The following is a 17,448-nucleotide window of genomic DNA, read 5'->3' as shown; positions in this document are numbered from 1 at the left end:
TAAATTGTCTTCCTGCTTTCGTACTGAAAGACTTAAAGGGTAACCTTGTAGCAGAAGACAAAGAATGATTTCATGGCAAGAAAAAAAAGGTAGTCAATGTGAATAATTTGGTGGATGTCAAGTCTAGTTTGTTAGTTAAAGTGACTAACAAAAAAAACTATTGTTTTTCTGTTGAGGTCACTGTCATTTGCAGATTATGAGGCACCAAATTTTCTACCCTTCCAGTTTGTAAGACAGGCTGCTTAGTACTTTGCATGATGCCTTGTAATAAAAGTAGTGGTTTTGCATTTGCTTTGTATAACTCACCATTTGTGTCAGAAGTTCGTTTAGTTTCTTTATTTTTCATGTTCATTTCTTCAAACAGGCTGTTTTCCTTCGTTTTAACTGAAAGAATTGAATGACAATGTTGTAACAGAAGACAAAGACTGTTTAAATGGCAGGTAAAAAAGAAATGCCTGGTTAAGAAAGGTTAGTTAATCTGAGTAATATGATTTGTTTTGTTGGTTAAAGGGTATTTGGAATTAATTAGTTACTAAGTAACCACAATTTTCCAAAGCATATTTTGATTATTTGCAATGCACAAAAGTTTTTGATTGTTTGTTGAGGTTTAGATCCTCACCTTGCATTATCAAGGGAAATTTTGTCTTTTGTGCAAGCACTTTTAGTAAGCTCAACATCTTACTTGTCTTTTGTCAGGGTTTTTTTTTGCATTTACTATTACAGTAAAAAAACAGTAAAAGAAATGTACTGAAATGATTAAAACATAAAGATCTAGGCTTTCATCTACATGATTTACAACCTGAGTTTGAAAATAGCTTTTGTTGATTGACTGTATTTCTTTTGACAGTTTTATTTATAATTTTCCATTAAAAAAAAAATAGAAAAGTTTACCTGGAGTTGCGATTACAAACATTGGCTTTGCAGGGATGCAGGAAAATGTATAATATATGCACACAAACAAGAATTACTACTATGTGAACAAGTCTGTCAAAGACAACCGTGTCTGTCTTTGGACAAGAAGTCCACCTTTGTATCCTGCAGCATGCTATGTATTTGAGTGATATATATATATAGATATATAAATATATATATAAATTGCAGACAGTCCTCAAGCAGACAATCAGTAGGTAGATTTGGATAAGAAGTGAAATGTTTAACTGCAAAGCTATGGACTTTTAGGTATCTAAAGAAGTGAGTCTTTGGGATTCCAAAATCTTTAGATAACATTTCAAAAGGTAAAAATGATCCTTTAACAAACAAATTTAGAGAAACAGATAATTCCCCTACTGCACCAAACCTCAAACCCTGCATCTGGTAAAAAGCTGGTAAAAGCTGGTAAAAAAAAAGTTGACTTGACGCAATAGGGGAGCAGACAAGCGATCACCCCAGACCAAAATGTTGTCGACACTGAAACCAAACATTAAGAGAGTTTTTAACCACAGGATTTTTAAAATTAACATTGCGACTGACTGGTAGGCTTGAACACATTATTCCAACAAGGGATGTAGTGAGATTTCCATGTAGCTCCATGGTGGACCAAAGTGGCTCAGTGCCTTCCCTAAAAGCTCACATCCAGGTGGATAAGTTCACAATATTGGCAGACCAATAATAATACATAACGTTTGGTAGGGCCAAGCCCCCTTCCGACTTAGCACATTGTAAAAGGGGTTTACGGATTCTTGGAACTTTTTTGTCTCAAATGAAAGATGATATGAGTCCATCTAAATGGTTGAAAAAGGTTTATCATCTGGAAGAGATACATGAATCGAGGCAGGACTAACATTTTAATATTGCCGACCCGCTGAGCAAAAGAGATGGGTGATACTAACCAGCGTGCCAAATCTGATTTTGTTTTCTCTAATATAGGGGTAAATTTTTGTCTAAAAAGGTGAATAAGGAGTGTTTCAATGTAAAATGAAAGGTTGTGTAATCAGCCTCCTTTGCAGATGATTAATAGGAAACAGTGTACTTTTAGCTAGGGTTAATCTTTAACCAGACAGACGGCCAAAAGATCCAATGAGGTCCAGAGCTGAAGGATTTGATGCCTCTGGGTCTGCAATGTACAAAAGGAGGTCATCTGCATACAAAGAGCACTTGTGAATAGTATTTCTCCTGGTGATCCCACTTATTTTTGCTCCCAATGCTGCCGTCTTTCATGGTGAATGTGCTGTGTGAAGGCAAGCAGGGAAGGACCCAAATGCAGGACTAACGGAGGCAGTGACTTAATTTGCTGGCAAGGGAAAAGCATACAAAACAAAACTATACTAGGAGATCTAAGATCAGGAGGAAGCACCGGGAGAGTAACACACAGCAATAAGAGACGATACGACTCTGAACACTGGAGGATAAATACACAGACATGACAAAAATAAAAATCTGGATCTCCAGACAGGAGTACAAGAGTCCAAAAACACCTCTGGAGACCAAAAGCACAAAATCCATAATTCAGTAGTTCAGATGGTCAACCCGGGAGACGGCAGCACAGAACTCTAAAGTCCAGACGTTCCAGGGGCCGACTGCATGGAAAGCAGAAGCGGCCTGGACACAGGAGAGAGGTCGACCACATGAAAGGCAGTGGCGGCGACAGAGCAGGTCTGGAAGCCGGCCGAGTGGAAGGCGGCAGAAACAAAACAGATCCGGAGGCCGGCTGCGTGGAAGGCGGCGGTGGTAACACAGGTCTGAAGGCTGTCTGGACCAGTGAAAAAGTCCAGCCAGAAGACAGGAAGGTGGCCACCCACGCCGAGCTAGACATGGTCGAGGTGGTGCCATGGCAACCGCTGGACCAGATGAGGCAGGACCAGGACTAGGACCAGACAGAATGGAGTCCTGTGGCTAAGACAAAGCACTTGGATAAAACTGTTCTCCTGAACCGCCAACTAACGTGGCGTGATGCTGGCCAGGTTCTCCAGAACCCCCAGCTGACTTGGGTTGATGCTGGCTGGGCTCTCCAGAACTCCCAGCTGACGTGGCTTGATGCTGGCTGGGCTCTCCAGAACCCCCAGCTAACTTGACATGATGCTGGCTGGGTTCTCATAAACCCCCAGCTGGAACAGACAAACGGCCAGATGGTACGGAAACCCCCTGGCTGAGGTGAAGTTAGTTTGAGCTGCGTGAGACAGACACCCAGCTCGGGCTGCAGCCTGAAAAGCAGATGGGACATCATGTACACAGATGGCTGAGTACATGACTGCACTGGTGACTGAACTAATGAGTGACCTGGAGACAGAGTTGATGTCTGAGCCAAGAACTGAACAAGTAACTGGGCGGGTGACAATGCAGGAGCCTGAACCAGTGACAAAGCTTATGACTGAGCTACTAACAGAACTACTGACTGAGCTAGGACTGCAATAAAGGTTGTAGTGATGGTGTTAGTGATGGTGGTAGTGATGGTTGTTACGAATTTGCATTTTATGTGTTTATTTTGTGCAGTCAATGTATCTGTTTGTTCTTTCAGCTGCGCCAGGGCCCTGCTTCGATTGGTGCGTGGATGTACAACTCCGTCGTGACTGGTTCCAGCAGCAGGACCCGCCCGTTAAAATGAGGCTGTAATGCCGCGGCGGGGGAGGTTCTCGCATTTCTCCTCATGACCCAGCAGTATACCTGTGGCAGCCGCTGACTGCAGTGCTATCTTGACAGTTGTGGAAGTGGAATGGGTAGGGGTGAGCTGCTGTTTCTTTTGATCACCAGTTTTCTCCTGTTTTGAATTAGTTGAGGTGGTTAGACGCAGTCTTTATTTATGGTTTTTGTTTTGGTTAGGTCAGTGGTGTGCGAATCAGTTTAGATTTGTTTTGTTTATTATCTTGGCCTTGGCTCACCCTGAAGTGTTGACACGCCTGCTTTGTTGTCCCTCTTTTTATCACTTTGTAAATAAATCACATTATAAAGAATGGATTTGCTTCCTGTCGCTGATTGGGTCTTGGGGGGGTCTCACTCATGTTATTGCCTGGCCCTAGACAGGTTGTAACATGGTGGTAGTGATAGTGAAGGGGGGCCACCAGAGTCCTTAAATGTCCTGGGGGAACAGACAATCTCTTCCCTCAGAGAGACTAAGTTACGACCTGTAACTGTTAGGTGTGGCTGTGTGCAGACAGGAATAGGACCCAAGGTGCAGACTCCAGAGACAGAACTTAAACCAAAACAGCTTTAATGCTGAACGCAAACATCATATAACTAGAAAAAACTCAAAATAAACTTACACCGGTGGATGAGCAAAACACACAGCAAAGTAAACGGTAGATCGCGACACAGACACCAAGAAACACAGGGCTTAAATACACAGAGGGAGCAATCAGGGAATGGGTAACAGGAGGGAAACACAGCTGGGGCAAATCAGGCCTAACGAGACAAGGGGGAAGCAAAACCAGACACATTAACATCAGACATGGACTTTCAAAGTAAAACAGGAAACATAACACAGACTCACGGGCAGGCACTAAAACAAAGGGAACAGAGACGTGGGAACAGGGCAGACACAAACACTGACTGAACACGGGGATATAGGAACTAAAGATACACATAGACGCAAACTAGACAAGGGGATGCAGGTGATAGGGGAGACAGAGCAACTAAAGAAGACAGAGACCTAAGCCGTAAGACAGAACTTAAAGAAACCAAAAACTAGAAAGTATAAATAATATCATAAACTCAAAAACCCTGGGTCGACGACCCAGGCATCCTAACAGTAACCTCCGTCCCTACCAACCGCTTGGGCCCCTGCTGAGAAACAAGAGAATCCAAGTCCGACTCTGGATAATCAGTGCAGGAAGTATAGAGATCCTGATCAAATAGCTTGAAAGCAGCATTAATTCCGTCAGGGTGTGTTACTATCTTACCTGTGTCTAACTGTAAGTGCGGTATAGATTGGGCTGTAGTGGATTGACGAAGCTGATGTGAAAAGATGATGTTTTTTCACAATGCTCGTATACATGATGTCTTTATCTAAGTGAAAAGCTTCTTGGTTTTTTTTAATTGAGAGGGTGTCAAATTCAGACTGAAGCAGTACCCTCTGCATTTGGCCGGTGGCATATTGTGTGTCAATGTTTGCTATAAGCTCTGTCAGTTCTCGAAGCTGTTCATTTCGCTTTTTATTCTTATAAGTAGAAAAAGAAATAATTTGGTCCTGCAAATATGCCTTTAGGGACTCCCAAATTTTAGATTTTGAAACATCTGGAGTGTTATTCATTTCTAGAAAAAGCTTGATCTGGTATTCAACTTGCAAATGAATTTTCAAAACTCATCTGACATTAATGCTGAATCAAATTTCCAGAACCATTGCCTTGCGCACACATTGGAAATGAGATATCAACCCGCACTGGTGCATGATCAGAAATTACAATTGTATGGTATTTACACATGGTGACCCTTGGAACAAGGAAATGATCAAAAAGAAAATAATTAATCATCGAATATGAATGATGCACAAGGGAGAAGAAGGAATAGCATTAGCTTAGCTTACCTTCTGACTGGCATCGCTTTTTAGGTTTTAGATTGACTGGTGTGTTGTTAAACTTCTGCTCTGCCATTGCTGAAGTCTTTCTGTTGAGCTTCTCATAACTTGTGCACCAAAAAATAGCACTGTGTTAAAACTAAAGCGAATCATTAAAAAAAATGTGTTTCCACACCTTTCATTTCTCTCTTTTCGTCCAACTTCTGCTTTTTACTGATATAGATGATAGGCAAGGTCAGAGAAGTTTTTTTTTTCACAGGGTTGGTGTGACAGGATATATATTCAACAGTTTTAACTCAGTGGCAGTGTCTGCAGCTTGTTCTCATTTACTTCGGTTGTCAGCTGTTCCTTTCTTGGTAATACCTTAAAACAAACAGACACTTTTCCTTGTCAATGCAACAATTTGTCAGTGTGGTTTTTTTTTTTAAATCTTTGCAGATATGGTGATGGTCCAGCATGTACTGCATGAAAAGCAGAAATATAATGTGGTCCATACCTGCTTCATGCCCTGGGGGACGGGGCTATGGCTCCCCACCCTCCCTAGCAGATCATTACATGGAGAAACCTTTTGAATACAAGCGTGCCGATCCAGACAGGTGTGCACACAGGTGGCTTTCACAGAAAACAAGCTACACTTTTCTTGGCTGCTATCTCAAAGCACATTGTGCGCTGTCGATCTTGCGTACTGCACAATAACATGTAATACTTAGTATCTACTGTTATCTACTGTTAGCTAGTTTATTGTGATGGTGTTTTATTTATTATGTTGCTTTTTTTGTTTGTTTTCTCGTCTGTTTTTTTCTTATCCCCATACAGGTGATCCAGGTGTTTTCTTTTTTTCTCTTCCCCCCATTTCTCACATCTCTTCTTCCCTCTGTTTTTCTTTCTCTCCCTCTCTTTCTTTTATTTTTTCTCCCTGTCCTATTCCCCTGTCATGTTTGTCCCGTTTGTAACAACCGAAAAAAACTAATCAAATAAATACACAATTATAATAAAGGTCAGTCAAATGGACCAATATGGCAAGGCCATGATGATCCAATTGGTAAAGTAAATCCGCTAGGCATCTTTCTTGGCCTTCAGACAACAATTCTGATGGCTAAAGATCCAAATGGGACAGGCAAAAAAAAAAAAAAAAGAAAAAAAGAATATAAATATGTATTTATTATATAAAAAATATAATGTGGACAGATGATCAATACAGAGCAAAAAACATTCAGATATACAAGAGAAACTAGTGTTAACATGTAAAATCATATTATGTCAGCTCAGAGGACAGGTTCCTTTTCCTTCACAAGATGTCCAGCAAAGAAACTAAACCTAATGATATAGTTTTAGGAGCTATAAAAGACTAAACTTGCTTTATAATTTGAGACTTTATTATATTCCCGAGACTTTCGAGAGCCCTAGTGTTTCTATTGTAAGGTAGAAACCCCACAATAATACAGAATAATACAGAGAAAATCCCAAAAAATCAAATATTCCCCTTTGAGGAAGGACTTGGCAATAGTGGGGAAGAAAAACTCCCTTTTAAGAGGAGGAAACCTCAAACAGTATCAAGAGGGGCAACGATCATCCAAAGACAGGACAAAAAAACAAAAAAACAAACTATGGAAGAGAGCCAGAGATTACCAATGCAGTGCCCACTATTGGCCAAGCAGCAGCAACAGCTTACAATGTCCATGTTTTAATTTACTTACTATCTCCTTAGGCTAGCCATTAGATTTCGGAAGTTTGCATAATCCACTGGTTCATGGTTCACCACAGCTTACTGATTTCCATCAATTACTTTGGACAGAAACTGCACATCTTCATTCTAACAGTTACAGAAGCACTTCTTCCATCAAATGGTTGGTCTTATATCTATAACTCCCTCACACCCAACCATACTTCACAGCAGTTGTTCTGTTTTTAAAGTGTAATTCAGTCATTGTCTTGTAGAAGATGTCACTGCCACCAATAAGCGATGTTGCACTGTTGCATAGGCCAGCTTCTGCTTTTGGCTGAAAAAAACAACTTGTCCTACAGCATGTTTGAACTTTACACTGTGTATTCTTTTACACACACACTCCAGAGACTTAGTGATGCTATAGTACCATGTTGGGCACCTTTTTGCACTCAGAACCACCTTAAATTTTCTTAGCATGTATTTATGTATGTTTATTAAGTATGCACACAAAAAACAAAAAACAAAAAAAACAACCACCAAAACAAAAAACAACCAAAAAACAGTGAACTTGATTTGACCAACAATATGTGTAATATGCACAACGTGGGACTGTACTAATAAGCTTCCTTGCAGCTCTGTGCTTGATGTGAACAGTATGAGTGAATGAAGAGTACAGATATAGAGGACAGCTCTTCTTCTTCCCCATCTTAATTAAATATGTGCAGCTTGAACAGTGTTGTTATTGGCTTGATTAGAAAGCTTTGTCAAAATTCCACAATATTGTGACAGTAACGTGATTCAATATAATGCACTTAAGCTAAGCATACGGTCAGATACAGCTATATAAAAACACAAAAATACCAGAATACAGATATTTCAGACAACAGCCTTCTTGTTGTGAAGTAACTCATCGCCCTCTGTTGGCCAAACAGCATCAATACAGGGAACAGAAACTCAGCATACAAACTGCACTGCAGAAACCTTTAGTGACACAAATGGAAAAACCACAGAGTGCCAATTTAGATCTTACTCTGTGTTGTATTAAATGCCGTCAGCAGACCTACTCTGTGTACAGTAAAACTTCTTCTATAATTATGAACTTTGTGAATTAATTGTAAACTTTCATAAACACACACGTACACGCGCTCACATGCACGCACACACACCAGCTGAAAAATATGCAATTACCATTACCCAAAATTATGTCTTTTTGTAGCCAATTGATTTGGAAAATACTGTTGTTTTCTTTGGGACAGCAGGCATCAATGCTCCACTGAGCTCGACTAACACTGAACTTATTCCATGCTGTCATCCTCTTTTGCATTTCTTCAGTTATGTTTCTTCTGTCTCAAGCTGCTCATTTTTATGCCTAAGATTCTGGTTTTCTACAGTTTGTTCTCGTCAGCTTTTCTAATAGGCTTGTGCTAAGTTGAGATTAGTTTATTATTTTTCTAACATTTTGAGTTATTTTCCAGTGTTAGAAAATCAGCACTGCTCAGTGTTAGTCTTTGTTAATCTTCAAAACTGACTAGGTTACTTTTAAACATATAACACTGTCAAAAGTGTTAATTTAACACTCAACAGTGTTGTATTTAACACTCAGAGGTGTGGACCCATATAGACACTCTCTAGTGTTAATTTAACACTGGAGATTTTGCTGTGCATTAAAAGTTCATTTATATTAAAAAATACAAACAAAGGCAAACACACAAAACCCCCCAAACAAAACATTAAAACAAACAAAAAGTCACATTTTACTTTTAATTTACACACAGATTGCAATTTATGTAATTTTTAAACTATATTCAAAGAATAGTAGAATGACCATGATTAGTAAAAGAATTCCCCGGCACATTACTACTGATGGACACGATTTAACACATCTTCTTCTTATCTAGCAGAAAAGACAGTTAAATGTATTCATACTCTTAAGATTTTTGTGGGTTGTGTATGAAACGCAATGATTAAATGTCACGGCTGGGGCAACAGTTGTGCTGGGAAGTGAAGGAGGACAGACAGTAGCGGTGATGCAAGTGAGTTTATTTACAGTGAACGATAAATAATAAAAACAAGGGCAAAACTAAACGTAAACCTGAACTGGAAAAAACTAATGACAAACACACAAAACCTGAATCCATAACTCACAGAATCACACACAGGGGGAACCATAAGGAGGTTACACAGGGGATGGAAAGCAGAAAGAGGAGCAGAGAGCTGCAGAGATTACCAAATAACACAGATGAACCAACAAGGAACACAGGCAGGCACACACTATAAATACACACAAGGTAACGAGGGAATGACACACCAGAGGGGAACACAGCTGAACCTAATTAGACACAACAAGACACAAACCTTCAAATTAAAACCGGAAACTCACAGACAGTTTTGCAACACAAACTCAGGGACATGAACAGAGCACAAGAGAGCGACACACAGGTAGAAATAATAAAACACAAGCCCCAAACCATAAGAAGTAAAACAAAACATAAAATTATACCAAAATGAAACACAAAAGCTGGGTCTAATGACCCAAGACCATGACATTAAATTATTATATTTAAATAAATGTAACATATTTCTTTTATGTGCAACTATATAAAAAACTTGTTTACATCCTTCCAACAGAAGACACATAGTTTTTTCAGGCCAAGAAACAAAACAGCCTGGTTAATGAAAAGTTAATAAATCAAATCTATTATGGTGGTTTAAAGATACTAAATAACTGATGCTATAGTTTTTCTGGTGAGGACACTTATTTGCAGAATTTGAAGTGTATAAAAATCCAGGATTTATTCAGCGGCGGTTTTCTGGTGCCAGCAATAATAAACAGCACAATGACAGAACACACTGAATTTCTTTAAAATCACATTGACAGCATTCTTTGATATTAAAGAAATTTGTCTCGAACTCAGGAACTTCTTGCTGTGAGGCAACAGTGCTAACCACCTGGATCTTGTATGTTTGGTTCTATATTCTCTATTATTTAGACTTCTGGTTTGGGTGTTATGTTTTGACTTATGATTGGTTTTGTGATCTGTGCCTTTAGTTCCCTGATTGCATAGTTGATAAGTGAATTACCTGTCAATCCACTTTTATCTCAGTGTTTGCTATCATCTGTCACTGTGTCAAGTTCGTATGTCTTTGGTTTTGGTTCTACTTCCTGTCCCATTATCTGTGATTAGTGTCAGCTGTCCCCCTACCCTTTGCCTTTTGCCTCATTATCATCTCGGTGTAAATATTATCTCAGTCGTAACTTGTCATGTTTCCCTTTTGCTGTGTGCATTCTGTATTCCTCCAACTTTGATGGGGTCCTTGATAGAGTGACAGTTTTTGGTATCTGTGTTTGACCTTCATTATTTTGTACTTGGTTTGTGTTCATCAATAAAACTGCTTTTTCAGTTTGTTCCTTTTTTCCCCTACTCCTGTATTTTTGAGTCCAATTCCTACCTGCCGCACACTGAGCCTTTAACGATAATCTTTATTTCTATCAGAAAGCGAAACTAGCAGAGGCGTGACTTATAATTTGTGCAACGCTGTTAGGTTTAGGGATTAGAGATCTGATCTACATTATCATATTAAAATTTGGGACACATCGCCAGTAGCGGACCTTGGATTCATCAGGTGTTTCAGCCATTATCACTAGACACCCTCATCCAAGGAGGCCCTGCCAGGGTTGATCAGGCCCCAGTGTGTGTCAATGGTTTATGTTAAATTGTTATTCTCTTCTTCATTCTTCTCTTTAGTTTTCTACTGTTTATTTTCTTCTATTGATTCACTTCAACTGAGAAATAATACTTATCTCTCTTTAGCCTTTATAGAGCCTGTTAGGTTTATCTAGGCACAAACCTATTGCTGGAACAACTGAGACAATCTACTGCAGTGGCAAAAACAACACACAAGACACCAGAGCTCTTTGTGTGATCTGGTGCACGAGGGAGGTCACCGAGACCGAGCGCTGTTCCTGCCGCTTGAACCCCGTCACTCTCGGTCAGCACCTCCGTAGCACCGCTCTTTATTGTGGTTACATGAATATGCAGTTTCATTAACATATGACATCTTAAACAGGCATGTGTGTAAACAAATAATACCAGTCTGTGTGTATTTGTAGGTATGTGGGTGTATGTGTGTACATGGGTGTGTGTATGTATGCGTGTGTGTGTGTGCGTGTGTCAAAATGTGACCCTGTGAATGACTCCCCAGATAGCTGGACCAGGGAGTCCAGCAGTTCACCTAAACAAAAGGCTCTTATAGCTAAACAGATACAGTTGTGTTTGCCATACCATATACGAGAAAGAGAAGATACGACCTCTGTCGTGACCTTAGGATGTGTGTGCTATGCCAGAAAACTCTGGAAAAGGAGTGAACGTACTCTCATCTCATGGTACACAGAGTCTTAAAGACCTACTAAGGATGAGACATTTTATCAATATGCAAGCGATTTTATACCTCTAAGCATAAATGATTATATATTTCTAAGTACAAATGACAATCATAAAATATAACCCTGACAGAGCCTCACTTCTTTAAATGGATAGGAAAAGGTGATAGAGAGAAGTAAGACAAAAGGGACAAGACAGGAAAGAGCAGAGAGGAGAGCCAGAAGGGGGGCGCCTGATCTGGCTGCCTACACCTCCCCGCTGGATCGGGCTGTACGCTCTACCTCCCCACTGCCTCCCAGAAAAAGGGAAGAAGAGCAGAGGGGAGAAGAGCGGTTAGCTGACTGCCTTAGCTGCCCAAGTGATGTCATCCCTTTTTAGCCATAGCCAGTGACTGGTCCTCTCAGCAGTGTTAGCTAATTCTCTTATAGCCTGCCATTGTGCCTGTCCTCTGAACCCAATCTCTCTAAGCAGTTTTGCTGTTGTACTGGCAACAAAGCCCCTGCACCCCACTTCCACCAGGTGCACCTTGATCTTCCAGCCTCTGTCCTCTGCCTGCCAAGTTGGCATGCCACAGCTTCTTACGTTCAAATGCTTCCTGAATTACTCCCTCCCATGGTACCGTCAGTTCAATGACGTACGCATGTTTTTGGGAGTTAGACCAAAGGACGAGGTCTGGTTGCAGAGCAGTTGTTATGATCTCTGTGGGAAAAATTAGCCTCTGATCCAGCCTCTGAAACAATTGACGTTTTAAAACAATTGTAAATCTTTTGTAAACCACAATGGCAAAAAGCATTTTTCTAAAGATGAACCTGTTTGCAGACTGAAATATGAATTATCATGATGACTGAAGTCAGTAGTAAAACCATGCATGTATCACTGTAATGCGTGTATGCCAGTCAATGTAAAGTATAGGTTTAAAAGACATATTTCCTGCCCTTGTCAGCTCATGATATCTGCTGATCAGTCACAAGGCCCTCTTAGCATGCTTTTGTCATGTTATCAAAACAGCCTTGAGCCATTTGCTCATAGATATTGGACCTCTAGTGAATAGAGGGTGAAAGGGCGGCCCAGAAGGGAATAACGAAGGGAGTCAACTTTCTACCGGATTGCCAAATGAGCTATTTGCAAATATGCAATTATATTTACAGATTACAAAAGTCTTCTGAAGTCTATCTGTGGTAATTCAAATACTTAGAGTCTCTTTTTACAAATCCATTGTTTCTTCTGGTCACAGTTCACTGATTTAAATCCTTCGTTTTGGACAGAAATTACACAGAGACCATCAGAAGGAGGCTGCTGAATCCAGGAGCTGAGGAAAAAAACAAGTTTGATTAAAGCTGATAATTATTGGTATAAAACAAAATTGATTCATCCCAGATTTGGAAAAATATTATTAAATTGTTATTGACTCAAAGTTTCTCTTACTTATCAGTCAGATAACTTCCATCCACCCATGTCCATTTCCCACCTTCAGCTCTCAGACCAATCCAGTATCCATTTTCTCCTGAACTCTTCCAGCTTTTGTCACTGATATATTTCTGATGAAAGAGAAAGTTATCAGAAATACTCAAATTAGTTTGAGTATTTAGATCGTTTGCTTAAAACACTGCGACACAGAGTGTATTTAGATCAAAAGAAAATGTATTTTTGTTAAATAAATTTGTGCTAATGAGCCACAGTTCTTATTACCTTTTCTGTTGCATTAATTACAACAGCCAAATCGGAAATCTTTCCTTTGCAGTTTTCTTGAGCTTCTTCCCAGGTTTTCTTCTCACCAAGTTCAGCATCATTAATTGCATAGCAGTTTGACTCAAAGTGGAGCCAGCCCTCCTGACAAGTGTTGCAAACCTTTTCTGCATGTAAAAAAAGAAAAAAAAAAAAGAAAAAAAAGAAAAAAGTAAAAATCAATTAATAAAGATCACCAGTGCACATTTATTTGACATGACCTATTTTTGTAGCTGATAGATTTGGAGCCTACTGTTATTTTCTTCGGGACAGTAGGCATCAACACTGCACTGACCTGGACCAAGACTGAGCTCCATCTTCATGAGTTTTATTTGTTCTGTTAGGTTCTGGTTTTCTGCAATGAGGTCTCTGATCTGTGTTTCAAAGGCAGTGGAGGTGTTTGTCCAGTTGAGTTGACTCCTCAATAAGTCTTTGTTCTTATGAATTAACAATGTGGTAACTGAAAAACAAAACGTAACACTTCTTTGGCTTTACACACACATTGCAGATGAACTAATTTTGAAAGTTATACTCACAATAGATGCGAAGGGCCATGATCAGTAACAGAATACCCCAGCAAATGGTTACTGATGTACAAGATTTTATACATGCACACTGCTTATCTAGGAGAAAAAAATACTTATTATAGCAATCAAAGTCATTCTTGCGTTTAAGATTTTAAATTGCTTGTGTCAACTTAAAATCATTAATTGGCTTTTTATAATCATAAAACCATTCTAATTAATGAACTTTTTAAATTATTGTCTAGGGAAAAACAGAAAAATCTGTTTGAAAAAGTTCAGAGACAAAACCAAGGTGAAGCCCATATTATGGATCAAACTTCAATAACAGTGAATCCTGTACATATCAAAATGTGATTTGAGAGGATGTTGTCATTAAGCTCTTGTATGGAAAATGCCAACAGCACACTTCCAGTTTCTAAGTAAGTTTCATATCAGTTCCTGTCGTAAAAGTAGCAGTTTTGTATTGTCTTTGTATAACTCACCATTTGTGTCAGATGGTTGTTTAGTTCCTTTGTTTTTCACGTTCATTTCTTCATATAAATTTTCTTCCTGCCTTCGTACTGAAAGACTTAAAGGGTAACCTTGTAGCAGAAGACAAAGAATGATTTCATGGCAAGAAAAAAAAAGGTAGTCAATGTGAATAATTTGGTGGATGTCAAGTCTAGTTTGTTAGTTAAAGTGACTGCTGCTATTGTTTTTCTGTTGAGGTCACTGTCATTTGCAGATTATGAGGCACCAAATTTTCTACCCTTCCAGTTTGTAAGACAGGCTGCTTAGTACTTTGCATGATGCCTTGTAGTAAAAGTAGTGGTTTTGCATTTGCTTTGTATAACTCACCATTTGTGTCAGAAGTTCGTTTAGTTTCTTTATTTTTCATGTTCATTTCTTCAAACACGCTGTTTTCCTTTGTTTTAACTGAAAGAATTGAATGACAATGTTGTAACAGAAGACAAAGACTGTTTAAATGGCAGGTAAAAAAGAAATACCTGATTAAGAAAGGTTAGTTAATCTGAGTAATATGATTTGTTTTGTTGGTTAAAGGGTAGTTAGTAACTAATTAATGCCAAACTAACTAAGTAACCACAGTTTTCCAAAGTATCTTTTGATTATTTTCAATGCACAAAACAGAATTCAGCAAATATGTTGACAGAATTAAGCTTCTTAAATATATTTAAGCTCTTTTTAAAAGAGTGCACAGATCAGGTGGCTGGGTTCTTCACGAAGATCTTTAACACTTCGCTGTCCCAGTCCTGCATCCCTTCATGCCTGAAGTCAGCCACATTCGTCCCACTGCCTAAACAAACCAACATTAGCAGCCTCAAAGACTACCGATTAACTTGCTCTACGACCTGTTATAATAATGTGTTTTAGAACATGGTCCGGTGCCACAGTATGTCCTGCTTGCAAACCACATTTCACCCACTTCAGTTCGCAAACAGAGGTAAGAGATCAAATGAAGACACCATTGTTACAAACCTCCACACCACCCTCTCCCACCTGGAACAACAAGGGCGTCATGCCAGACTGCTGTTTGTTGGCTTTAGCTCTTCTTTTAATATGATACTCTCAGACAGACTGACAGCAAAACTGTTGGATATTAGACTTCCTTTTACCACCTGCTGCTGTATCAGAGACTTTCTCTTGGGCCATGGACATAGAGTTAGAGTAAGTCCCCTTATTTCCTGAGCACTTTACACCGGTTCTCCACAAGGCTGTGTACTAAGTCCCCTACTGTACACTCTGCATACATATAACTGTGTCAGTACCCACCCAGACAATGCAGTCATTAAGTTGGCAGATGATACTATTGTGGTGGGGCTCATCTCTGGGGGCAAATAGACAGCATACAGAGCTGAGGTTCAGAGGCTGTCGGATTGGTGTGCAGACAACCACGTGGACCTTAACACCAACGGCCCAACCGCATCTCCATTTTCTGAGAATCCTCAGAAAAACCCACCTGCTGACTGTAGTCTTGCTCCATTGAGAGTGTGCTGACTAGTGATGGGATTTCCGGCTCTTTTGGCTCTGAACCAGCTCTTCAGGTTGTTTTGTTGCCTTAATTAATTTATTATTAACAATAATATAAAATTATGCACAAAAGGAACTACTAATGTAAAAAAAAGTGGTTTTATTTATATATGTTTATATATAAATGTGGTGGGCCCTAGAGACAAAATATACAAACTCCAAAAAGCACGTACAAACTCCAAAACACATTTCTAGCTTTAACTGAACTTCCAAAACAGAGCTACCTAGATCACTTAAATTACACAATTGAAAGCATGTGTGTATTGTTTGTGTATTTATACACAAGCATTCATATATATTAAAATAATTTAAACAAATGTTTATTTACCTGTTATTACCACACACCAAATCCGGTCGTTGGTACTTCCTGGCTTGTGTAGCCACGAGGTAACAAAAGCTCAACACTGTCCTTAGCATCCTGAAGCACTTCTGTTGTCTTTTGTATGTGTTTTGAGTTTTTATGTGCTTCTGAGTTTTTACGTGTTTAGGAGTTTGTACGTGCTTTGTCTGTAGGGGCCACCGTAAATATACTTTTATTTATTCACTCCACATAAAATGTAATAAATAAATCATATAATACAAAAACCAACTATTCACATTTCAATTTTTAACTATTTAAATTTTCAGCTTTTTCCTTTTACAAATTTAAAGTGAAACAACACAAAACACTGCAAACCACAACATAATTAAATATAAATTAAAATATGAAAATAAAAAGAAGATGCATATTCTCTGTCATATGGGCCTGCATGAATAATCTTTCTGAATCCTTTATCATCTGCAACTGAAAATAGTTGTGGATGATTACTATACCTTTCTAATGTGATGTTGTTGTCCCTGGCTCTCTTTCTTTCTCTTGCTTTTCCCTCCTGCTCTGTTCCTGAGCTACTGAGTGTAAATACCGAAGCACTTTTAGTATCTCATCCTCTTACTTGTCTTGGTTTAGGTAGTTTTTATTTACATTTATTAATAATGCAGACAAAAAACATTAAAAGAAAAAACATTGCTTGAAATGATAAAAACACAAAGATGTTGGTGTCAGCAGTCATATACTTTGTACAGTAAAACATCTCCTATAGTTATTAATTGTGATGTTCATCTACATGATCTACAGCGTGAGTTTGAAAATATCTTTTGCTGATGCACGTATTTGAAAAACTTAGCTTACCTTCTGACTGGCATCGCTTTTTAGGTTTTAGATTGAATGGTGTGCTGTTAAACTTCTGCTCTGCCATTGCTGAAGTCTTTCTGTTGAGCTTCTCATAACTTGTGCACCAAAAAATAGCACTGTGTTAAAACTAAAGCGAATCATTTAAAAAAAAGTTGTTTCCACGCCTTTCATTTCTCTCTTTTCGTCCAACTTCTGCTTTTTACTGATATAGATGATAGGCAAGGTCAGAGAAGTTTTTTTTTTCACAGCGTTGGTGTGACAGGATATTTATTTAGCAGTAACTCATTGGGAATGTCTGCAACTTGTTCTCATTTACTTCTGTTTTCATCTGTTCCTTTCTTGATAATACCTCAAAACAAACATACACTTTTCCTTGTTAATGCAACAATTTGTCAGTGTGTTTTTTCAAATGATTTCCACAAATGGTGGTGGTCCAGCAGGCACTGCATGAAAAGCAGAAAGAAAATCTGGACAGATGATCATTAGAGAGGGAAAAACATTCAGAT

The 17,448-nt window shown here is 38.9% G+C and overlaps 1 protein-coding gene across 2 annotated transcripts; it reads right to left on the bottom strand.

Moving 5' to 3' along the window:
• Positions 1 to 11,271: 11,271 nt before the first annotated feature.
• On the bottom strand, positions 11,272 to 17,031 carry LOC102216254 (CD209 antigen-like protein E). 2 transcript variants are annotated; one of them, XM_005739176.2, is made up of 8 exons: positions 16,940 to 17,031; positions 14,581 to 14,658; positions 14,226 to 14,324; positions 13,756 to 13,842; positions 13,515 to 13,679; positions 13,184 to 13,347; positions 12,920 to 13,032; positions 11,272 to 12,803 (listed from the first exon to the last, which is right to left on the bottom strand). In XM_005739176.2, the coding sequence occupies exons 1-8, from the start codon at positions 17,004 to 17,006 to the stop codon at positions 12,686 to 12,688; spliced, it is 891 nt and encodes a 296-aa protein (XP_005739233.2). In that variant the 5' UTR covers positions 17,007 to 17,031; the 3' UTR covers positions 11,272 to 12,685. The 2 variants fall into 2 exon arrangements, with proteins under 2 accessions (XP_005739233.2, XP_005739234.2); XM_005739177.2 differs by lacking the exon at positions 14,226 to 14,324.
• Positions 17,032 to 17,448: the final 417 nt, after the last annotated feature.

This window comes from Pundamilia nyererei, unplaced genomic scaffold (genome assembly GCF_000239375.1).
Source record: "Pundamilia nyererei isolate P.nyererei 1_Seehausen unplaced genomic scaffold, PunNye1.0 scaffold00090, whole genome shotgun sequence".
NCBI lineage: Eukaryota > Metazoa > Chordata > Actinopteri > Cichliformes > Cichlidae > Pundamilia > Pundamilia nyererei.
Note: the sequence above shows the minus strand (reverse complement) of the source record. Positions and strands in the feature narration are given on the sequence as shown.

Coding starts and splice junctions, on each gene's coding strand:
- LOC102216254 (XM_005739176.2), bottom strand. CDS start 17,006: ATGGCAGAGCAGAAGTTTAACAGCACACCATTCAATCTAAAACCTAAA. Junction 14,659..16,939: donor AAAGCGATGCCAGTCAGAAG/GTAAGCTAAGTT, acceptor CAATTCTTTCAG/TTAAAACAAAGGAAAACAGC. Junction 13,348..13,514: donor GGAGCTCAGTCTTGGTCCAG/GTCAGTGCAGTG, acceptor TTTTACATGCAG/AAAAGGTTTGCAACACTTGT.